This window comes from Phoca vitulina, unplaced genomic scaffold (genome assembly GCF_004348235.1).
Source record: "Phoca vitulina isolate PV1807 unplaced genomic scaffold, GSC_HSeal_1.0 scaffold2, whole genome shotgun sequence".
NCBI lineage: Eukaryota > Metazoa > Chordata > Mammalia > Carnivora > Phocidae > Phoca > Phoca vitulina.
The window spans coordinates 67,412,159-67,437,328 of NW_022589705.1; the positions used below are offsets into that span (position 1 = coordinate 67,412,159).

The 25,170-nt window shown below is 42.5% G+C and overlaps 1 protein-coding gene across 2 annotated transcripts in view; it reads right to left on the reverse strand.

The window, feature by feature from the left end:
- ST3GAL3 (ST3 beta-galactoside alpha-2,3-sialyltransferase 3) overlaps positions 1-25,170 on the reverse strand; it is a 182,188-nt gene that overhangs the window by 151,407 nt on the left and 5,611 nt on the right. For both annotated transcript variants that reach the window (XM_032430828.1, XM_032430819.1), the window contains exon 2: positions 7,680-7,824. In XM_032430828.1, coding sequence (XP_032286719.1) covers positions 7,680-7,794 — 115 coding nt within the window. In that variant the 5' untranslated portion in view covers positions 7,795-7,824. The remainder of the gene's footprint in view (positions 1-7,679; positions 7,825-25,170) is intronic.

Here is a 25,170-nt window from a genome sequence, read left to right on the forward strand (position 1 = left end):
TTATTTTTACCATTTCTAGTGATCTTCATTTTTTCCTATAGATCCAAGTTTCCATCTGGTCTCACGTCCTGGTGTCCCAAAGGATATGCGTTAGTATTTTTTTTTGTAATGCTGTTCTGCTAGCAGCAAATTCCCTTAACTTTTCTTTGTTTAAAAAAATGTCTTGGGGCGCCTGGGTGGCTCAGTCGTTAAGCGTCTGCCTTCAGCTCAGGTCATGATCCCAGGGTCCTGGGATCGAGCCCTGCTGGGCGGGAAGCCTGCTTCTCCCTCTCCCACCCCCCCTGCTTGTGTTCCCTCTCTCACTGTCTCTTTCTCTGTCAAATAAATAAATACAAAAAAAAAATTTTTTTTTAAATTTCTTCATTTCACCCTCATTTTTGAGGGATATTTTCAACAGATAAAGAATTCTGGGACAACAGGTGTTTGGTATTTTTCTTTCAGCACTTAAAAGATCTTTCATGGTGTGAATTCCACTGTTCATGGTGAAGGGTAACTGGAATTTCTTACCCCCATTAGAAGGTTTCTTTTTTTTTGTTTTCAAGATTTTCACTTTAGATTTCAGATGTTTGACTATGATATGCCTAGATTTTCCCAATATTTATCCTTAAAGTTTGCTGAGCTTCTTACATCTGTAAGCCAATGTGTTTCACCAAACTTAGGACGTTTTCAGCCATTATATCGTCAATTTTTTTTCTGTCCAATACTCATATATATTAGACAATTTTATATTGTGCCACAGGTACCTGAGGCTGTTCATTATTTTTTCTTTCTGTGTTTTGGATTGGATCGTTTCTATTACACTCTCTTCAAGTTCACTAACTTCTGTTATATTCAATCTACTGTTAGGTAAAATCTTCATATTCTGTTTCTATACTTTTCAGTACTAGAATTTGCTTTTTTTAAAAATAGTTTTGATTTCTCTGCTGGGACTACTTATTGTTCACAGTATTTTTCTTTAATTCTTTAAATTATTTGTAATAGCTACTTCGCTAAGTCCAATATCTGAGCTATCTCATTTATAGACTTTTTCTTCTCTTGAATATGGATCACAATTTCCTGTGTGTCTGTATGTCTAGTAACTTTTTACTGAACACTGACCACTGTGGAGATGGCATGCGGAAACTATGAATACTGAAGAGCATCGATTTGTATTTTAACAGGCAGTTCAATTACTGCCTGACCTTGAATTTGTGTAGACATGATTCTATGCTATGTTTAGTGTGGATCTGAGGAAATCCATGGCATTTTTGACTTCTCTAACTTGTTGGGACCCAACCTTTAAAATCTGCCTTGCTGGGGCTTGGTTTTCATCTTGTTAGGGTGAGTCTTGAGTATATCTTACTCTAGAGTGAGATCTTTATTTATTTATTTCTTTTTAAGATTTTATTTATTTGACAGAGACACAGTCAGAGAAGGAACACAAGCAGGGGGAGTGGGAGAGGGAGAAGCAGGCTCTCCACCGAGCAGGGAGCCCGATGCAGGGCTCGATCCCAGGACCCCAGGATCATGACCTGAGCCGAAGGCAGACATTTACTGACTGAGCCACCCAGGCGCCCCGAGATCTTTATTCTTAAGGCCTGGTCTTTCTGGTCTCTCGATGCCAGGGGTAGTAAAGTGCTCATGAGCTTTCTCCACCCTGGCCGGGCTGTCACTTCAAAGTCCCTGACGCTTCAGCTACCCACAATACTGCTTGACCTCTACTCCCATCCTGTGGATGTGGTTAAATGCAGGCAGTTTTGGCCTGTGCATACACAGCCCAGTCCGCAGCTACAGACTCACAGGAACTGCCCCCAACCCCAGACTTCCGAGACCCTGCCTCTGAACAATTCCCTATTCAGTGATGACCCATCTCATGGACTCCAACCACTTCAGCTGCCCTAAACTCTGATCTTTGCCTCCTTAGCCATGTGGAAGCACTGCAGTCTGTTTAGATCCCAGCTCTCTGAACAGGGTTGGGAAACTGCCCCCTCCCCGCAAGAGAACTGTGGAGCTCTCTCTCACCTCATGAGTTTTCCTTTTCTTAGAGACTGAAATTTTCTACTGCCTACTGTCCACTGCTTGACAAGAGTTGCTTCATTTATTCTGTCCGGTGTTACAGTAATAGAGAGAGGGCTAGCCTAATACCAGTTCTGCCATTATCATAAGAAGCAGAGGGTCACCCTAAGCTACGGGCTAAAAATGCCAGCCTCCATTTCACTTTTAAGATGGAAAACTAAGAGTTAATATAATTTCCTCTGTCTATAAGCTAAACTTAATCTACCCTTCTCCCAATATCAGATCCAAACGCCAACTTACTCGCCAGATGGTATTCTCCATAGTAATGAGATCAATAATGCATATTTTATAATCTCTCCAGTTATGATCTTTTGTAAATATAGGCAAGAACACAGTGGGAGTTGCTATATTGATAAACGTGGTAGTATGAATTTTTAAAGGTCTCATAAGAAATTAATCCTACTCCTATAAAATATCCACTTTAACTTATGAAATATGAATAGATAAAAATAATAATAAAGTATGTAAAGTTTCCATGAAATGGACTATAAGTATTAGGTCTACTGATAAGAGGGCAACTACCCAACTCTCCTACAAGGCCTGACCAGAATAAAGCATCAGAGCCAAGAGAAATGTCAGTATTTTGTCTCCATTTTGGAGATGATGAAACTGAAGTATACCCAACTCCTCCCAAGATTGTGTTGATCTGTTCATTAAGTTAAATATATGTACGTATATATTTCTACCATACTATATGTGTGTGTATACATGCACACAAAGTATAATAATTCTACAGTACTTCTTTTTTATTAAGACTATTTTTTTAGAGCAGTATTAGGTTCACAACAAATTTAGAGGTAAGTACAGAGATTTCCCATATATCTCCGGCCTCCACACGTGTATATCCTCCCCTATTATCAATATCCCTCATCAGAGTGGTATACTTTCAAAAGTAATGAACCTGCACCGACACATCATAATTACCTAACGTCCATAGTTTACGTAAGGGTTAATGCTTTGTGTTGTATATTCTATATGTTTGGACAAAAGCACAAAAACATATTCATCATTATGATATCATACAGATTTACCACCCTAAAAATTCCTTATGCCCTGCCTATATGTCACTCCCCTCACTTCCAACCTTGGCAACCACTAATCCTTTTATTGTCTCCATAGTTTTGCCTTTTCCAAAAATGTCATAAAGTTGGAATCATGCAGTACGTAGCATTTTAAGACTGGCTTCTTTCACTTAGAAATAAGCATTTAAGGGGGTGCCTGGGTGGCTCAGTTGGTTGAGCGTTTGCCTTTGGCTCGGGTTGTAGTCCCAAGGTCCTGGGATCAAGCCCTGCATCAGGCTCCCTGCTCAGTGGGGAGTCTGCTTCTCCTTCTCCCCCAACTTGTGCTCTTGGTCGCTATCTCTGTCTCTCTCTCTCAAATAAATAAATAAAATCCTTAAAAAGAAAGAAATATGCATTTAAGGCTCTTTTGTGTCTTTTCGTAACTTGATAGTTTATTTCTTTTTAGCACTTAATAATATTCCATTGTCTGGATCTACCACAGTTTCTTTATCCATTCAACCACTAAAGGATATCTTGGTTGCTTCCAAGTTTTGGCAATTATGAATATAGTTGTTATAAACATCTGTATGCAGGGCTTTTTTTTTGTGAACATAAGCTTTTAACTCCTTTGGGTAAATACCAAGGAATGTGACTGATGACAGAGTTAGAGTATCTTTAGTATTATAAGAAACTGCCAGACTGTCTTCCAAAGTCACTGTACCATTTTGCATTCCCATCAGAAATGAATGAGAGTTCCTGTCGCTCCACATCCTCGCTGGCGTCTGGTGTTGTCAGTGTTCTGGATTTTGGCCATTCTGATAGATAATGTGGTAGTATCTCAGTGTTGTTGTTGTTTCGTTTGTTTGAAGTAGGCTCCATGCCCAATGTGGGGCTTGAACTCATGACCCTGAGATCACAAGTCACATGCTCTCTATCGACTGAGTCACGCAAGCGCCCCCAGCTACAGAACTTTTAAAAACAGGTTGAGGGGTGCCTGGGGTGGCTCAGTCAGTTGAGTGTTCAACTCTTGATCTCGGCTTGGGTCTCAATTCCAGGGTCATGAGTTCAGGCCCCGCACTGGGCTCCATGCTAGGTATGGAGCCTACTTAATAAAAAAATAAATTTAAAAATCGGTTGATAACTAGACCAATCTTCTACTTAAGTCTTTCAGGTTAAGCATCTGAGCCAAGTCCTAGCAATCTGACCAAGACTTGACACAGCTCTAAGTTGCTCAAAACAAAGCAGTTTGCATCCTGCCACAATATGTCTTGGGATTAATGAAATCATAAAATTTTCCATCTGGAAGGGATTCTATGCTCCAACATGGCATTTCATACAGACGTCTCTTTCAGAATGCAACATATAAGAGCTGTTTTATTTCTTTCTCGTGTTATAGGCCGCGAGCATAAAGGTCTATGCATCTTACATCCAGTTACATAGAAAAGCACATGGACCCTAATAGGAATATACTACTTACTAAATGAAAAATTTAATAATAAAAATCTCTAGACCCCCTCCACCACCACTATGAAGGAATTCCAATACATCATCTTGGTAAGTCATAAAAGGTATAAAAATTAAGGAAACATAATGCTAAAGACATTTATTTTTCCAACTTGTAAATGCCCTTGCATGAAAGACATACAAACTCTTTACTGAGCCTCTTTGAAGCCTCAGCTTCTACGTCTGTAGGACAGGACAGTAATGATCAATCTAAACTATGAGGATCAAACGAAATTAGGAATGTGAAGTTCTCATTACAGTGCAGACACAGGAGATACCCACTAAGTCACTCTTATTATTACCAGCAGCCCAACTCTCCCTCCCCAGCAGTCATCTCCCTGCCTTAGGGCACTCCCTCTGGCTGACTTGGTGTGTGGGGTAAAGGTCCCCCCTTGGCCCAGGTAAGCCGTCAGAGTTAGTCATAGTACCCTGCCCTCTGATGTGACAATATGCTCCCGTAAGACGGTCTAAAACAACCTATTCAAAGTCAAGTATCTGAAAGGCTGGAAGTCGGAATAACAAAAATATGCCAATAGCGGTTAGTCAGCTGATAACTCATTCAAAGGAAAAGCAGACAGCTATTCTTCACCTACTGAAGCAAGCCTACAGCGCCACCTCCAAGCTCATAAAGCCCTCCGTCATCTGGAGCACTTTCTTTCTGTCCCTCCCCCTTACTTTCCTTCCTTTTTCTTTCTCCATTGCCCTCCTGATGCTCTCTACTATTTCTTCCCAGTCCCTCTCCTCTCTTCTTACCAATCAGAATACAGGATTCAATCCTATCCTTAGTCTTTGTATTTATTGTACTTTTCAATATCATAATGAACATAGGCTTTAAAAACAAATCAGGGGGCGCCTGATTAACTGAGTGGCTCACTCAGTTAAGTGTCCAACTCTTGATACCGGCTCAGGTCATGATCTCAGGGTTGTGAGATCAAGCCCCGTGTAGGGCTCTGCACTCAGTGCAGAGTCTGCTCAAAATCCTCTCTCTCTCTCCCTCTGTCTCTGTCCCTCACTCACTTGTGCATGCACACACATGCTCTCTCTCTAAAATAAATAAATAAATAATTTTAAAAATAGGGGCGCCTGGGTGGCTCAGTCGGTTAAGCGTCTGCCTTCGGCTCAGGTCATGATCCCAGGGTCCTGGGATCAAGCCCCATGTCAGGCTCCCTGCTCGGCGGGGAGTCTGTTTCTCCCTCTCCCTCTGCCTCTGCCCCTGCTTGTGCACATGCTCTTTCTCTCAAATAATCTTTAAAAAATTTTTTCTTTAAATAAAGGCAAATCAGGAGTCAATTCCAGCTCTAATAATTACCTGTGTAACTTAGGTAAATTAATTAAATACTTCCATTTGCTCAGCTGAAAAACAGGGATAACAGCATCTCCACATGGTTAGGGTGAGAAGTAATTTTTTTTTTAAAGATTATTTATTTATTTGAGAGAGAAAGGGGGAGAGAGAGAACAGAGCAGGGGGAGGAGCAGAGGGAGAGGGAGCAGCAGACTCGCTGCTGAGTAGGGAGACCATTGTGGGGCACGATCCCAGGACCTCGAGATCATTACCTGAGTGGAAGGCAAATGCTTAACCGACTGAGCCACCCAGGCGCCCCAAGAGCGAGAAGTAAATTAACTAAAATTTGTAAGCTGTCCGTCTAAAACCTGACATACAATAGGTCTTCCATAAAGTTAATGTCCTTCTCAACTTCTGTGGGAAAATATTATCTAATTCTTGGTTATGTTGTCTACAGGTCAATAGTTCTCAACAGAAAAGGAGACCTCCATTCCTTAAAACTATTCCCATCTATTTTATGGATACAGATGAATCCATCCATTACGGATATAGACAGTGCCTTTCACTACAGAATTTTGTACTACCCTGACACGAACACTTTATTCTGGGTAGTCTCCTTGATTTTAAAAGTAAGTTGGAAGAGAGAAATTTAAATAAACTCTGGAAACCCAAAGTAATTAGTTAAAATTATAAGCTAAGCATTTAAGAGGCACTTAAACAATACACATAAAATAATAAAGACTTAACACTACATTTTAAAAAACTGGCTTGAAAATGCTTCAGGAGTTTGGGCCAGGTAAGAAAGAAATGAACTACTTCATAGGAATGGTTCCCATATTAAGGTCTTAATACACTAGCAGGGCCAACTGCAGCTGCCTCTTCCAACTCCTTCTATCTCATTTTAACCTCACACCTACAGACTGACTCTACTCTTGAGTAAATTCTACACTGGTATCAGTTGATATCTGTAAAAAGAAAACTATCTTAGAGAAATCACATTCACTAGGAATCAGGACCCACTACCCAATGTCTCCTGAGCCAAGCTCAAACAGCCATCAGACAAAAGAACCAAAAGGAAAACTACTTATGGCCCGTGTGTGACACTTCAAGTTACGTCCAAGAAGAGAACATGCAAAAGGCAGCGCCGCCCAAAGCGAGCCCTTCAACCGCAAGCCTAAAGCCACAACACGGGCCACACTGGATGAATCGAAACCAAGTCAGAGAGGAGCAGAAGGCTAGTAGGAAACACTGTGTAACACAGAGGCCGCAGGTACAAGCCGAAGAAAGGGACTGAGAGTTACCGGGGAGGTGGGGGGAAAGCCATTATTCTATTCAGGTACAAGTTCAGGACAAGCAAGGGCAAAATAATTAGGCAGGCAAAATTTCTTCAGGGAAAATAAAACAAAGAATATTAAACTGAAAACTGAAAATTCAAAGAAAAGGTAGAGGTGATTGTTTTCAGGGCAGGAGAAAACCAACTTCAACCCCCAGCCCTAAGGCAATGAATACAAATGGGAGCGGCAAGACACCGCAGTAATTAAAAAGAACAGCATTCAAAAACTAGACATACTGGTAGAGTTTGGGGTTTTATTGCAGAATAGCATGTTTTCACTGCGATCATAAAAGGATATGCCATGGCATGCAGTTTTTGAAGAACATCAAAGTTTTCAACCTACAGCCACAAAAATGGCAGGCAATGTCTGAGCCTCTAAGTCCCAGGAGTTCGCGGCTCTCACTGCCCGTCTCTGAAGAATATGAAAGCACCGCAGCCCCCGAACGACCAGTTACCACTCTGGGCCGGGCTTTTCCTGGGGGCAGGCTGGAGCGACCATACTTACTGGAGTCCTCCCACTGGAGTAAATGGAGCTTCCACGCAGAATAATACAAAAATCCCAGTACCAGAAAAAGGCAGAGGGCTAGCAGCAGATTGCGCACAAATACCAAGAGTCCCATCTTCACATGATTTACGATTTCCTACATGACCTAAAAAATAAAAATAAAAAAATAAAAAAATAAACCAATTTAGGTCTTAAAGGATAAAGCAATCACCTTGTTGATATACTCTACCTTAAAATAAGTGCGTATAGGAAAATTTCCAAATGAAGAGCCACCTAGAGTTACCACGGACTTCCTGACATGGCATCCTCCAACCTGCTAGTCCTAGTCTCAAGAAACAGCTTCACCAGTCACTCAGTATCCAAGCCAGAAACCAGCAATCATCCCTGCGTCCCTCCTCTCCCTCATTCCCAGCATCCAATCAATGACCAAATTTTGGCAATTCCAACCTGCCAGATAAATCCCCAATCACACCCCCTGGCCCCCATCACTACCCTAGTCCACGCCACCACTGCATTTCCAGAGACAAGCTCCCTGCCTCCAAACTGCACTCTCCCAAATCCATTCTCCACACAGAAGTAGGACGGGTCTGTTAATAACACAAAATCTGACATTACTCTCCTGCTCAAACCCCTTTGTGTTAGTGTTCCACTGCGGATGAAACAGAACACCATAGACTCGGTGGCTGAAAACAACACGAATTTATTATCTCAGACTCCCGGAGGCCCAAAGTCCAGGTACAGTGTGGCTCAGCAGGGTCCTCTGCATGGGGTCTCCCAAGGGCCAAAACCAAGGGGGCACCAGGGCTGTCCTCCGCTCTGCAGACTCTGAAGATGAAGCCGCTTCCAAGCTCACTCATTCCAGCTACTGGCCGAATGCAATTGCCTGCAGCTGCAGGGCCAAGGTCCCCATCTCCTTGCTGGTTATCACACATTCTCTGCTCCTGTATTCCTTCTCATATTTTCCACATGGCCCCCTTGAGCCACAGTGGGTTAGGTCCCTCTCTGAATCTCTCCAACTTCCCCTTCTACCACATCTTGCTTCTGCCACCAGTCAGAGAAACTTCTTTGCTTCTCAGGCTCATGTGATTAGGTTGGGCCCACTTGAAGAATCCAGGATAATCTCCCTGTTTTAAGGTCTGTGGTCTTAATTGCATCTGTAAAGTCCCTTCTGCCACATAAGGGAACATATTAATGGATTCTAGGGATTCGGGTGTGGACATCTTTGGGGTGCCATTCTGCCTCACACACCTTTCATTCAATTCTCAATTCCTTTAAAATAAGGTCATTGCTCCTTAGAGTCTAGCAGCTTCTGACTGTGCCCCTATTTTACTCTCCAAACCATCTCTTGCACCTCCCAACCCTATCTGTGTCCTGTGCCTTTCTTCTTCCAATTCACTGAACACAGCCTTGTTTCCCTCCTCGAGGCCTGCCTGGGACATTCTCGGCCACACCGCTGTTTCGCCTATGGCACATTCTCTGATGCTCACCTGAAACGGAACATCGGCAGGGAAGACTTCCCAGGATCACCCCCCACCTCACTCAGGTATCTTAGCCAGGAAATAACATATGAGAAAGAAATTACATATAAACATTATAAATAAAGTGATAAAAAGTTATCATTTGCAGACTTAGCTGTCCATCCAGAAAAGCCAAGAGAATCAACTGAAAAACCATTAGAACTAATAAGTAGGTGATTATAAGATTAATTTACAAAAAATCAACAGCTTCTTTTTTTCTTTTAAGTTTTACTTATTTAAGTAATCTATACCCCACATGGGGCTCAAACTCACAACCCCAAGATTAAGAGTCACATGCTCTTCCAACTAAGCTAGCCAGGCACCCCACAAAAATCAACAGCTTCTTGGAGGTTCCTCAAGAAGTTAAAAATAGAGCTACCCTATGACCCAGCAATTGCACTACCAGGCATTTACCCCAAAGATACAAATGCAGTGATCCAAAGGGGCATCTGCACCCCAATGTTCATAGCAGCAATGTCCAATAGCCAAACTAGGGAAAGAACCCAGATGTTCATCAACAGATGAATAGATAAAGAAGATGTGGTGTGTGTGTACACACACACACACACACACACACACACACACATACTGGAATATTACTCAGCCATCAAAAAAATGAAATCTTGCCATTTGCAAGGATGGATCTGGAGGGTATTATGCTGAGCAAAATAAGTCCGTCAAAGAAAGACAATTATCATATGAAGAATATAAGACACAGTGCAGAGGATCATAGGGGAAGAGTGGGGAAACTGAATGGGAAGAAATCAGAGAGGGAGACAAACCATGAGAGACTCTTAACTATAGGAAAGAAACTGAGGGTTGGGGGAGAGGAGGGGGCTGGGGGATGGTGTAACTGACTGACAGGCTTATTAAGGAGGGTACGTGATGTGATGAGCACTGGGTGTTATATGCAACTGATGAATCACTCAACTCTACCTCTGAAACTAATGATGTACTGTATGTTGGCTAACTGAATTTAAATTAAAAAAAAAAAAAAGAAAAAGAAAAAAATCAATAGCTTCTTAAAAACTATACCAGCAATACTGATGAGAAGATGTATGGGGAAGAATTCCATTCATGATGGCAACAAAACCTATAAAATATCTAAAAATAAACAGGAGGAAATGGGCAAGATTTTCACCAACGGACATAAGAGATCTGAATAAATAAAGACACACAATAGGCTCCTAAGTGAGAAGTTTCAATATTGGAAATATTTCAGTTCTCTATAAATCCAGTCTGACTCCATTCAAAACCCATGGTTTTGTGGGGTTCTTTTTTTAACTTAAATCTAAAGTTAATCTGAAGACTTTTTCTGCCCAAGAAGAGCCCAGAAATTTATTTAAATAAAAAATAATGAGATGAGGATGTGCCTTACCAGATATCAAAACTGACTCAAAGCTGTTAATTCTTAAGATAGATGGGTAATGGCACAGGGAAAGACAAACAGGTCAGTAGAACAGAGAGCAGAGTCTACAAATGAGCTCTCAGAAGAGACAGAGATACACACACATACATATATAAATGAATTTACTTTATCTATCTATATATGAATTTATTCTCGATAAGCATATAAATTTCATAAAGAAAAAAACCATGATAGGATACACAGCTAACTGCTGATGTGGTTGTCTCCAGGAAACAGGATGAAACAATGGGAAGTACTTTTCCCTTTATATACTTCTAAGTTAAATTTGTTTGTTGTAAAGTCACAAGTATTACCGCTATAATTTTTTTAAGATTTATTTATTTGAGAGATAGAGAGCATGAGCCAGAGGGGCAGAGGGAGAGGGAGAGAGAATCTTAAGCAGATTCCACACTCAGCGCAGAGCCCGACGTGGAACTTGATCTCACAACCCTGAGATCATGACCTGAGCGGAAACCAAGAGTCGGACGCTTAACTGACTGAGCCTCCAGGCGCCCCATACCTCTATAATTTTTTAATATTAAAAAAAATCAAACAACACATTGTAGAAATATAAACTAGTAGACTCTTCCAGGAGCAACTGGGCAATAGCTACTGAAATTTACAATATTCACGAACCTCGACCCAGCATTTCTATTTCGGTGACTTTTTCCTACAGCAACATTCCAACAAATACTTTACAAGATACGTACCTGAATATTCATTAGCAACACTCATTATAAGAACAAAATACTAGGAAAAAATTCAAATGTCCATCAATAGGAAACCAAACAAATGAATTATGGTACGTCTACACGGTGACATCTAGATCAGTGGGGTCATGGCAGGAAACAGATGGCACACGCAAAGGGATTAACCAAAGGAAGTTAATCATGGGGTTTTTTATAGCTATGTGATCAGAGTTAAAGGAACCAACCAGGGGTGGCGAAGCATCCAGGGACTCTCAACAGTAGGAAGCTACTCCTGCCTTCGAGGTGAAAGAGCAAGAAACAGAAAGGTGTCCCTGGAAAAGAGAGGCCAGCCATCAGGAGCGGTGCTAAGGAGCAAACAGCGGCTCCTGGAGCCCCAGCAAGGGGCGGAGGGGCTAAGAAAGGCTCTGACTTCTCTCATCACTCGCCCTCTGATCCCTGTCAGTGTCTTTTATCAGCTGATTCCAACTGGAAGCCAGAGGGCAAGGAAGCCGAGATGATGCCATTCTTCGAGGTCAGATACCAGCACAGAGGGTACAATGGTAATGGATCACTGAGGGCAGGAGGATAACACGTATAGAGTATGAGGTACCGGTGAGACAGAATGAGGCACAGCTGTACTTCCTGACATGGGAAAAGCATCTAGTCTACACTGCTAAATGAAAAATAATCTAGTTGTAGAATAGTAATGTACATGTACGTATGGCCACATACTGGTGGTAACAAACAAGGGCGACAGCAATACTGAAAATTAAGGTTACGTATTCAGTACATACTTAATATGCACCAAACTGTAGACGATGTCTATCTCCGAAAAGTGGAGGGGGGTGTTTTTCACAATCTACTTATTAGTATATTTATTTTTAATTTTAATTTTTATATTTATGCACATAACAAAGTTTTCAAATGGAAACAGAAATTAGAGACTTGCAATTCCAGCAACACAAAGGACCATGTATCCCAGCCGGTGCTCCCAGTGAAAACAAATTTAAGAAGCAGCCTGCCTACAAAAGGCAGGTGGCTGTTGGAAAGCCTTTCCTTTCCAAAGGCAGCTGGTCCCAGCCCCTCCCCCGTCTTCCTGTCCTGAATGCAGATCTGACACCTGCACTGCCACGGCCACACGGTGACCACAACCCGAAGCCCCGGCAGACACACGACCACGGGCCATCGGTCAGTCAACAGATTTGCCCGTCCACTGAGCAAATATCACGGTGAGAAGACGGAACTAATCACCTACTTTACTTCTATCTTTTCCATTACGGAAAAGGATCTTCAAATGAAGAGGTGGAACAAACACCCAAAGAGGAAAGTGATTTCCAAAAGTGGATGGCATACAGAGAAGTAAGAGCTTAAAATAAGTCAAAACCTTCAAGATAAGGAAAAGAACTCAAGATTCTGAAAGAGATAAAATTTCAAACTCACTGCTAGGACAAATGCTTGAGGCTGTGGGGGGGAACTGGTCTCACACGCTGCTTGGTGGTGGGAAGGACTGGGCCATGTCTAATGAAATTACACATGCTTTTGCCCTTTATCCCAATAATCTCACTTTTAAGAAACTATCCCAAGGGCGCCTGGGTGGCTCAGTCAGTTGAGCATCCTATTCTTGATCTTGGCTCAGGTCATGATCTCAGGGTCATGGGATCGCGCCCCGCATTGGGCTCTGCCCTCAACACAGAGTCTGCTTGAGATTCTTTCTCTCCCTCTCCCTCTACCCCTCCCCCTGCTCGTGCTCGCTCTTGCTCTTTCTCCCTCTCTCTAAAATAAATACGTTTTTTAAAAAAGAAACTATCCGGGCGCCTGGGTGGCTCAGTTGGTTGAGCGACTGCCTTCAGCTCAGGTCATGATCCTGGAGTCCCGGGATCGAGTCCCACATCGGGCTCCCTGCTCAGCAGGGAGTCTGCTTCTCCCTCTGACCCTCCCCCCTCTCATGTGCTCTCTCTCTCTCTCATTCTCTCTCTCAAATAAATAAATAAAATCTTTAAAAAAAAAAAAAAAAAGAAACTATCCCACAGATACACTGATAAAAATTCAAAACGACTTATGCACATGGCTATTCACTGCAGCACTATTTGTAATATAAGAGAGTAAGTCCTTCAATAGGGATTGAATAACCTAAGGTATACCACAAAACGGAGGATTATGCAGCCATGAAAAGGCATGAGATCTCTCCCCATCTTCCTTTCTGAATAATTTAATCTAAAAGCCACTAAGCCTAAGGCACCAATCAAGGCAGGCATGGAGAGAGGTGTGGGGCATCAGGCCATCGTGAGGGGTCTGGGGGTGTGGGAACCGGCAATACAGGAATTGACCAAATAAGTAAATGCATTGCCACTAAAAGGAGCCGGATTTCTCAATGATGGAAAAGGGAGTTGCAAATAGGAGAAGGGAAAAACCAGAATAAATTTGGGGAGCTGTACTCAAGTTGAAGGGATCAGTGTAAATGGATGGGTTTTGATATAGAAAGATACAAAAATATAAGTAAAGATAGTGTGTATGCCTTTGTGTGATACACGCATATATTCCCTAGTTCCGGTCACTGGAAAGGGCCTGGCAGCAGCCATGCTCCAATTGCAAGGAGCACATCTGGCACCTAGAGCTTGGTTTTTAAATACCATTCTTCCCTGGTGGGAACCAGGGCTCCCTGGAAGAACGACTGACTGCACTGACCGAGGGAAAGGAGGCACACACAGGCCAAGGCTGTATCTCTTCGGTGCCTGGAAGCAGGAAAAGGCTCAAAGGGTGAGGCCGTGTCAGAAGGAAAAAGCAGCCAGCTGGAGGGGCTCCTAATGATCAGCTCTGGAGCGATTCAGACCAATAATAACAGATTATAACCCATTAAATAAGAACCTAATAAATGAGGAGAGAAGAAAGCTCTCTCTTGGAGCAGAATGCCAACTAATGAATGCAGAAGGAATAACGTAATTAGAAAGTCACCACTTGGTGACCATTTCAGTAATAATTCAGCCAAGAAACATCAAAGGATGCTCAAATTAAGGGGCAGAATTTTGAGAAATGGGGTATTATACAGTTTTCAAGTATCTGCCCATAAGATGCTTCTTAATTACAGAGGGGAGAAGAGTTTAGTTAGTTTCCATAGCTTTACCATGGAGAGATCTGATAGACACTGATAGACACCACCATAGACTGGCTGAAGGCTATATGGGAGGTCTCTGTAATATTTTTGCAACTTTTTTGTAACTATTTCAAAAGAAAAAGAAATAAATCAAATGCTCAAATAAGTGTTCAAATAAACATCCAAATGAGAGATTTGGCAGCCACTTAAGTAATTTATGAAAGAAGAAAATATGTAATTTATGAAAACATTTTAATGACATGGGCAATGCTTATGATATACTATTAAATGAAAAAAGAGACAAGTAGCATGCACCCAACCATTAAAAAAAGAACAAGAAGAAAAGAAAAGGACTAGAATAAAACATAAAAACACTAACACTAGATTAATACTTAGTATTGTTCGGGCTGTAGGAGCTCACTTGGCCTCCCTGCACAGCCATAAAAAAGCACGCAGGTAAAGAACTGCAGTAAGCTCGCTTCAGCCGTAGAGGAAATGCAGCAATCTGGACTCATCCCCTTCCCGTGTGTTCATCTTGGAGAAGGAGGTGTCTCTCTTCTGTCCAAAGCTGATGCAACAAACACTAAGTGCCAGGAGTTATGCAAAGCACGGGGGACACAAAGACAATCAAACTCATACCCTGCCCTAGAGGGTCACTAAGTTGGCCACTGATCTCTTAACTGCCAAACCCACTGGACATTACTATCCTCCCATGCCTTGACCTTTCTGCAGCATCTGCAACTGGGAGAGACAGCACAGCACAGTGGCAGAGTCCTTTCTCTGCCTTCTTTGCCTACCAGTGCCAGCTCATCTTTATGGCTCAGTTCAAGTCTTACCTCCCTCGGGAAGCTCTCCTTCATCATAGCCCTATACTCCGTGTCTGCTCCCATAACATCCCATGCTTACCTGCATCATAGCATTTATAAAACATCGGGACTGTTCTTCTGTCTCTGAAAGAATTAGTATATCATTTGAAAGCAGAATCTATAACTTAGGTCTGTGAATCACCTGCATTTAACAGCACAGCACCTGGTGCATAGCAACACTCGAGAAGTGTGTGTTTAAAGAATAAACTAATATATTTCTAATTACACGCCCCAACTCCAGACACGATATAAGTTGTACACATTCCAAAACATAATATCCTGAAGGTATGATTTGTGTACACGTACATATGCACAGCAATTCTGAATGAGGAGAGAAGCCTGGGGTACTGTGTGAGGCTGTCTTAACATTTCCATTCTGCAAACATCCCCCAGGGCAATTTCGTTCCTCTTCTATGATTTAATTTGCTATCATTATGCTGACCAGCCCCAACTTGAGCTCTTCCATCTAGATAACTGCTTCTGAGTTCCACGTCCACCTATTTAACTTCCTAGTCCATAGTATCATCTAGATGTTTCACAGATGCCCCACACATCCTCTTTCTTCACCAGTCCCTATCTCAAGTAAAAGGCAACACCTTCCCAGGTGCTCCTGTCAGAGACCTGGAAGTCATCCTTGGCACTACCCTCCTTCTCGCTCTCACCTCCACGTATAATCAATCACCGAGTCCTGTGATTTTCACCTCTGAAACCCTTCTTGAATCCATCCGTCCCTCCATCTTCACTAACACCATCCCATTTCAAGTCACTGTAATCTTTGGCCTGGACTCCTACTACAGCCCTCTGGTTAGCCTCCCATACTCATTCTTGATCCTCTCCGACTCATTCTCCGCACAGCAGCCAATGTGAATTTATCTCACTCCCAGGCTTAAACTTTTCACAAATATCCCACTATCCATAGGGTAAGGGCCCAAATCCCTTAACGGGGCCTGTAAGGCTCGGTGTGCTCGGCGTGCTCTGGCCCCTGCCCGCCTCTTTCCATGTCTCTTACCATCTCCTACACCTCACCCCGATGGGTCCGCGACACTGACCATCTTTCAGTGTCTCCCAGTCCCCACGCTCTCTCCCGAGGTCAGGCTGACGCTGTCCTGACCCTCCCATGTCATCTCACCAGCTCCCACTCAGCCTCAAATCCTCAGCTTCAAGGTTAATTCCGCAGAGAAACCTCACCCATCTCCATACTTCAGGTTAGGTCTCCCTGTTATAAATTGCCACAGCAGCTGTTTATCCTCATCCCAGTATGCAAGGCACTTAGAATCTTACGAGTATTTACAGTAATTTGTTTAACATTTATATTCTGGCTACTCCAGGCAGGGAGCACGTCTACTTTGTTCACCACTGTATCCCTGGCAGGTATTCAAGAATGATCTGCTATCATTCTGTGAATATTCAGTCAGTTACAGTATGCTCAAAAAAAGGGACAAAAGGGGGGCACCTGGGTGGCTCAGATGGTTAAGCGTCTGCCTTTGGCTCAGGTCATGATCCCAGGTCCTGGGATCGAGTCCTGCATCGGGCTTCCTGCTAGGCAGGGAGCCTGCTTCTCCCTCTGCCTCTGCCTCTCTCTCTCTCTCTGACTCTCATGAATAAATAAATAAAATATTTTTTTTTAAAAAAGGGACAAAAGGTATATAATGCTAGGTTATTTTAATTTAGCCATAAAAAGAAAATTATATAAAAATCTGAGTCCACTGAAACAAACTGCACCAAACTCCTGTCATTTCTAAAACAGCCTACAATATGGTTATTTTCTGAACTATACCTGGCAACAATTTTAGTCTAAAATGGCAGAATTTTGCTGACCTTCAAATATCAGCCATACTGGATATAAACTCATGTATGACAAAAGTATGCAGAGCAAAAACCACAAAGCATTTCCTGAGCATGTCTCCTGTGAATATTTTTGAGGCAAGCTAATTAGAAGTTATTATATACCGTACTATTTATTATCCAGTTTCCCAAAAAAAGTTACTGAAAAGCTCATCAATTTTTTAACAAACATTTTTGCTGAATGCACACCTATTCAGACATTATGCATGACTAGGCAGATTTATGTAGTTAATTAATATGCAATGTTAAATTATTCTATGCAGAAGAACCATGCATTTTCTAATTGCAGGGTAAGTTAACAGTGTTAATATTCATATAGCACTTACTGTGGACCAACCACAGTTCTAAGAGTTTTGAACAATTTAACTCACTGAATCTTCTCACCAATCCTATGAGGTTATCGTTCCCATTACATACAGAAAAAACTGAGGCACAGAGAGGTTAAATTATCTTAAGATCACAAAGCTAGTAAACGGCAAAGCCAGGATTCAAATCCCAATGATCTGGCTTCAGTCACGTAACTTTTTTCATCTGAAGAGGTGCTAGAGTATATCAAAACAACAATAAAAAGAAATCAGTACAGGATCTAAACAAAAATTCTGCAACACAGTGGAAGAAAGGAATGGGGAGGGCTGGGGCAAAACATGGTAGATGAAGACCACAGGACAGAAAAAAACGTGGTTACAGAACAGATAAAGATCATTAACAGAGATTACCCCAATTCCACCCACTCCCAAATGGCTCTATAAAACAAGACCTAACTAAGAGCAGACATGAAAGGGAGAGCTCAGGGAAAAAATACTAAGACAACGCCACTTTTCTGAATAAAGTAAAATTAGCATTCAGGAAGACTGTACAAAGAAAAATAACACCATCACAGAAATGAAAGCCTCAGCGGTAGACAACAAAGTGGTCACTGCTAAAAAGACATTAAGAATCATGAAAGCAACGGTGGGGGCGCCTCGCTGACTCAGGGGGTGGAGTGTGCGGCTCTTGATCTTGGGATTTGAGCCCCATATTGGGTGTAGAGCTTACTTTAAAAAAGTAAAATTGGAAGGAAGGGAGGGAGGGAGAAAATAATGGTGGATTTAAAAAAAGCAAGATAAAATGAAAAAGAATAAGGGCACCTGGGTGGCTCAGCCAATTAAATGTCTGCCTTCCCTTCAGCTCAGGTCATGATCCTCCCTCTCCCCCATCCCTCGCCCCTCCCCCGCTCATGCTCACGCGCGTACCCGCTCTCTCTCTCTCTCAAATAAAATCTTTAAAAAAAAATGAAAAATAATAAAAAGTGTAAAAGGATTACTAAAACATGCTGCAATAGTAGCCATAGGAGATCCAGCGTAAGCATAATTGGTGTCTGAAAAAGAGAACCGGGCAAACAGAACAGAAAAAGATATGTAAAAATGGACTAGAGAGAGCTGGGCTGAGGGTGAGTTGGCCCAAAGATACAGTGTCCTGGCTTCTCCAAACCACAGCAGGGCTAGGGGCAAGGATAACCCTGGGACCCCCCCCCCAAAGGGAATTAAAAAGCTAGGGGGATGCTGAGGTCCCGATGACTCCTGCGTGGGTTACAGATTTACTGCCTTTCAGCTCCACAATTGCCCTGTTTGCTTGCTCTGTCAAGATGGATCTGCACCCATGAAGTAGTTTTCTTTGCCGCTTGGCATGATACTGAGCTCTGTCAGCAGAAGGTGCTGAAGAGCCACTGCAGGAGGAAGAAGGGGTTTTGTTTCTGGGTTCTGGTGTGTTCCTCGGGTAGGCTCCTATAGCACACCTGGCTTGTCCAGTGCCCGGCTATGAGCCGTGAACAGTAGCAGCCAACAGCTGCCCTCAGCACCCCTCCTGGGCAGTTTTGCAGCAGAGTGAGACCCCTCTGTGCAAACAGCTTCCCCCCAACACCCCAGAAGGCTGATTTCCAGCCAATCCCACCATGCAGCATCACAGTAACTCATTTGCAACCCAGTGAGCCACGGTCATGTCCACTACACCCCAGGATCTCAGCCTGCGCCAGGTGTGGGGTAAACTGGGGGGTTCTTCATTGAGCACTCTCTCTCAGCCCCGGGGTGCTGGTTACTCCTTACATGTGCTACATCTATATTCTTCTGGAGTTCTCTTTACTTCTTTAGAAAGCTTTACTGAGGTATCCTTCATATACCATACAATTCACCCATTCAAAGTAGACATTTCAGTGCTTCTGGTATTTTCACACAGTTGGGCAAACATTACCACAATCAATTTTAGAACATTTCCGTTACTCCAAAATGATATCCTGCACCCCTGAGCTGCCCAACCTCCTGCCCAACCTCCCATTCTCTGAGCCCTAAGCAACCACTAATCTACTTTCTGTTCTATAGAATAAGCAAATGTTTATAGACATTTCATATATAAAGAATCATACAATATGTGGTCCTTGGTGACAGGTTCCTTTCACCTAGCCTGATGTTTTCAAGGTTCACATATGTTGTAGCATGGATCAGTACTGCATTTCTTTTTAGCGCCAAATAACATTCCATCATATGAACATAAATCACATTTTATTTGTCCAATTACCAGTTGATGGACGTTTGGGTTGTTTTCACTTTTTGGCAGAATGATGCTTCTAGGAACACTGATGTACAAGTTTTTACATGGACATAAATTTTAATTTCTCTTGGGTACATACCTAGAGAAGGACTTGGGTACACCTATGAGTGATACATACCTGGGTCACGTGGTAACTCTCTACACCGAACTGTTTGAGGAAATGCCAGCTGTACCATTTTACGTTTCCATCAGCAATGCATGAGAGTTCTGATTTCTCCACACCCGTGCCAACACTAGTGATTATCTGTCTTTTTGATTATAGCTGTCCTAGTGGGTGTGAACCAAGCAAATGGAACAACATATATATATATAAATATATACTATAAATTATTATAAGTATATAATATATAAATATATATAATAAATATACATATACATATATATATGCAAAAATGGATAATCAGAGAGACCTGGGGTGAGGCTAAGTGTCTCATTCTGGTTTTGCTTTGCATTCCCCTGATGGCTAATGGTGTTGAGCATCCTTCCATGTGCTTATTTCTTTACTTCGTACTAGCTGAGCTCATGTTACTCCAAATCCCTGTTATAGTTAATAATTCTTACGTTAAAGTTTACCTGCTCAAAATACCATGTGGTTTCTCTCTCCTGATTGGACCCAGACTCCTGTAACACAGGTGGTCAATGACTTTCTAAGTAGAAATTAGATATCCACCAAGGTTATAAAAATACAAGACAGAAGCTGAAAGCTGAAAAATGTTTTGTCTCTGATCAGATGCCCCCTTCAGAAGTAGCTGAGGAAAAGCCAGGTTGGGGGGAGTGTGGGGTGGGGTGTGGAGGGATCCAAGGGAACACAACTTTCAGTTCATCTTTGTTTTTACCCAAAAAACAAACAAGCAAACAAAATGACCCTTTCTGAATAGGAGCTGTTAAGGTTTGGTTTTAAGGGGGTTTTGGTTAATGGTGTTTTAATGGTGTTCAGGGGACAAGGCTGTAGACATGATGTTTTATGTGGAAAAGGTAAATTCTATGTGTAAGATTAAAAATGCTGAATACAATCAGTCTTGAGAAAATTCAACTGGAATGTGTGAAAACATGACCCTCCTTTGCCTGGGCCAACTGAGATCAAAGGGTGGGGGCTGGTGTTGAAGGGGGCTGGGAGATGGCCATGTGTCCAGAAAACCAGACACAGAGAACTGTAGCCTGAGAGCAGCCAGTAACCACAGTCACACATGGGCATGCACGGCAGTGCTCCAGTGAAGCCTGCCGGCCCGTCTGCCAGCAGCCCAGCTGCGTGCCGTGTGTGGGCACAGAACATGGAGCAAAACCATAAAAACATGCCTGGGAATTTAAAAACTTTAAATTCAAGATACTGTTTTCTCTGGTGAACAGGGAAAGAGACTAGGGAAAAATACATAGGGGGCATTTACTGGAAATGTAGCATTCTATTTCTCTAAGCAAAACAAACAAAACAAAACCCTGAAGCGATATGGCATATTAAACTTAGTGACAGACATCATTATATTGTTCTGTTGTTTTAAGTGTAAAATACATCATTAGAAAACATGGGGGCACCTGGCTGGCTCAGGGGGTGATCTTGGGGTTGTGAGCTCGAGCCCTATGCTGGGTGTAGAGATTACCAAAAATAAGCTTTTAAAAAAAGAAAAATAAAATCTTAAAGAAAAGTAAAAAGAAAGAAGGGGCACCTGGAAGGCTCAGTTGGTTAAGCATCCAACTTTCGGTTTTGGTTCAGGTCATGATCTCAGGGTTGTGGGACTGAGCCCCATGTGGGGCTCCGCACTCAGTACAGAGTCTGCTTGAGACTCTTTCTCCCTGGAGCGCCTGGCTGGCTCAGTTGTTAGGCATCTGCCTTCAGCTCAGGTCGTGGTCCCAGGGTCCTGGGATGGAGCCCCGCATCGGGCTCCCTGCTTGGCCGGAAGCCTGCTTCTCCCTCTCCCACTCCCCCTGCTTGTGTTCCCTCTCTCTCTCTCTGTCTGTCAAATGGATAAATAAAATCTTTTTTAAAAATAAATTAATTAATTAAAAAAAAAACAAAAAGACTCTCCCTCTCTGCCCCTCCCTGCCGCACATGCACACACACAGTCTCTCTCTCTCTCTCTCTCTAATAAACAAATAAAATATGGGATAAATGTTCCCTTTCATTGCTGTTATTTGAGACATTAAATATCTTAGGCCTATGTAGTAGTTCCATATTCTTTATCTGCCCATGTCTTTAACATATATATAATATTACATATTTTATATATATTAACATATAAATAGATAACATATTAGCCTAATGTATATAACATCCATTGTAACATATGTCCAGGCAGAAGCCATTATTAGGCACCTGAGTACAACAGTAGGAGCACAGTGCAGTACCTGCCCTCGAGGGCAGTGTGATGCAAGCAGAGTATAAACAACATTATGAGATGATGGAAATTAACAACCATCTGTAACATTTAGGAAAAGCTTCAGCAAAGAAGGTGAAGCAATAAAAGTGTAGGAGAGGCATTAGATGCCGTGCTAAAGAATCTGAAATTCATCCCATCGGCAATAAAGAACCACTAGGGGATTAAGAGACACGACAGTCAAATCTGTAGTTTAGGAAGATCACTGGAGTAGCGGGATGGAGCACAGCCTGGAGAAGACTAAGCCAAGAGCAGGACGAGGCCACTGCAACAGCTCAGACCCTTTGCCTTCAGAGAGGATGGACATCTCAGAGGGTACTCGGCATGATGCACCATGGCACAGAAAGGAAACAAAATTCTTCTTGATAAACGCTTCTGGTATTTAGCCTCAACTGACATTCACACAATCCCTCTGTCAAATGTCTCGTGGCACATGAGGCTCAGGAAGAATCCTCAGGGAGTGTGAAATCCCACAGCACGGAGGAGACGGGCGCCATCATTTGCTCACCCGCTTTGGAATGTAGTGCAGTTTATGCTTTACAGAATGACATGAATGTGGCTAATCTCCTAAGAACTGAATCTTTTAAATAGGATCATAACCAAATGTGACAATGAGATGGTGAGTAACCACAAAATCTTATACCTCAAAGCAGCTCTCTAAGCATTGTTTGGCCGAGGACGTATAAGATTTCTAGAACTAGGGGTGCCTGGCTGGCTCAGTCAGTGGAGCACACAACTCTTGATCTCGGGGCTGTGAGTTCAAGCCCCACGTTGCGTGTAGAGATTACTTAAAAATAAAAATCTTTAGGGGTGTCTGGGTGGCTCAGTCAGTTAAGTGTCGGACTCCTGATCTCAGCTCAGGTCTCGATCTCAGGATTGTAAGCTCAAGCCCAGGGCTCCACACTGGGCGTGGAGCCTACATAAAAAATAAATAAATAAAAAATAAAATAAAATCTAAAAAAAAAAACAAAAAACGATTTCTAGACCTAAAAGAGCAGTTGTGTATTTTTCTTTTAGAAAAATACTGGTGTTCCAAGTTTGCTGACCATTACTGGCAATGGCAAGTATCCGTTAGCAGTATGGTACTTAAGCAGTTATTCCAAAAATATTCACAACTGTTCTTTCAAGATAAAGGACATGTCTTAACCAAAGCTAGAAACTAGTTACTTTTTTAAAAGAAACTATGTTGAGTGCATTTTGAAAACTGATGTTTGGGGGACTCCAAGAGTCGGTTCAGTGTCAGACTCTTGATTTCGGCTTAGGTCATGATCTCAGGGTTGTGAGATGGAGCCTCACATTGTGCTCCACACTGGGCGTGGGGCCTGCTTAAGATGCTCTCTCTCTCTCCCTCTGCCCCTCACCCCCTCTCTCTAAAACAAAATAAAAAACAAAAACTGATGTTTGGTAGTGTTTCCACCTTATTTCATTTTGTTGCCAAAAAGATATAAAAGTGTCATGTATAGGGGCGCCTGGGTGGCTCAGTTGTTGGGCACCTGCCTTCGGCTCAGGTCATGGTCCAGGGTCCTGGGATCAAGCCCTGCATCGGGCTCCCTGCTCAGCAGGAAGCCTGCTTCTCCCTCTCCCACTCCCCCTGCTTGTGTTCCCTCTCTTGCTGTGTCTCTCTCTGTCAAATAATTAAATAAAATCTTTTTTAAAAAATAAAATAAAATAAAAAACTCACTGGTAGGGCACCTGGCTGGCTCAGTCCAAAGAGCATGTGACTACTGATCTCGGGGAGTGAGTCTGAGCCCCACACTGGGTGTAGAGATTACTTAAATTAATTAATTAATTAAGGGAAAAAAACTTAGCCATAGAATTTTCTTTTCCTTTTTTTAAAAGATTTCCTATTTTTTAAAAGATTTTATTTATTTATTTGACAGAGAGAGATCAAGAGCGCACACAAGCAGGGGGAGCAGCAGGCAGAGGGAGAAGCAGGCTCCCCTCTGAGCAGGGAGCCCGACGTGGGGCTCGATCCCAGGACCCTGGGATCATGACCTGAACCGAAGGCAGATGCTTAACCAACTGAGCCACTCAGGCGCCCCTTTTCTTTTTTAATAAAAACTTTTAAGTAATCTCTACACACAACGTGGGGCTTGAACTCACGACCCAAAAATCAAAAATCACACACTCCACCAACCGAGCCAGCCAGGTGCCCATCATAGAATTTTTAACCCTTTCAACATATTTCAAACAAAAGGTTTCAGTGGGTTTTTAAGTCATGTCAAAAATACATAAACATGCTATCTTTCATTATTTTGTAAGAAAGCTGACATCAAGGAAAAGGGGAAATGTACTGACGTGTAGACAAATAATGGTAAGACAAGAAGACAGTAGATGACATTTAATCAGAGCAACATATATTAAGTTGTACAGGAGCTCAGAGGGGAGGAACTCCCGTCAACCAGGATGACCAGGGAGGAACCTAATGGAAAACAAATCTGATTAAAGCCCCATTATCATCTTTAAAACCATGCTCAGAAGAAGACTGAAGAGGAGCAGCACTTCAGGGGGAAGCAGTCAACGAGGCCAGGCCTAAGAAGTACGCAGTCCGGTCGCACATGCAGTGTGCCTGTTACGGTAATGCCGGGGCAGGAGCGTGTGCACTCGTGGGCAAGGGCGGGGAACAGCTGAAGAGCCATATATAATTTGTTGGCATTTAAAGAATGTGTACGTTGGCATGATATCCGTATCAGTCCTTCCCTTCTTGATCTCAGAATAATTCCGCATGCCTACCACTCCCAGACCAGCATTCACTAACCACTTAAGATGTACAAACAAAACCACAATGTGGGCAGTGGCTATCTCAAGACGGTGGGATCGAAGGCTTATGAGCACCTACTATGAACCAGGTAATATCCTAAACGTTAGAAGTCTTAAAACTGTTTTTATTATAAGAGGTCCCTTATGTTATCTAATAGTGCCAGGCTTTCTATTTGCTTGAATTCCCAGAGCAGCAACCTTGCAAGATAGGGATTTTTTACCCCACTTTACAAATTTGGAAACCAACAAGATACAAGGGGTTTTGGAGCTTGCCCAAGGTCATACTGCAGAAACTAGGGAAACCTTGATAGAAATCCTGGTCTGCAGACCCCTGTCCATGGTGCTCTCCTCCACCCCTGGGAA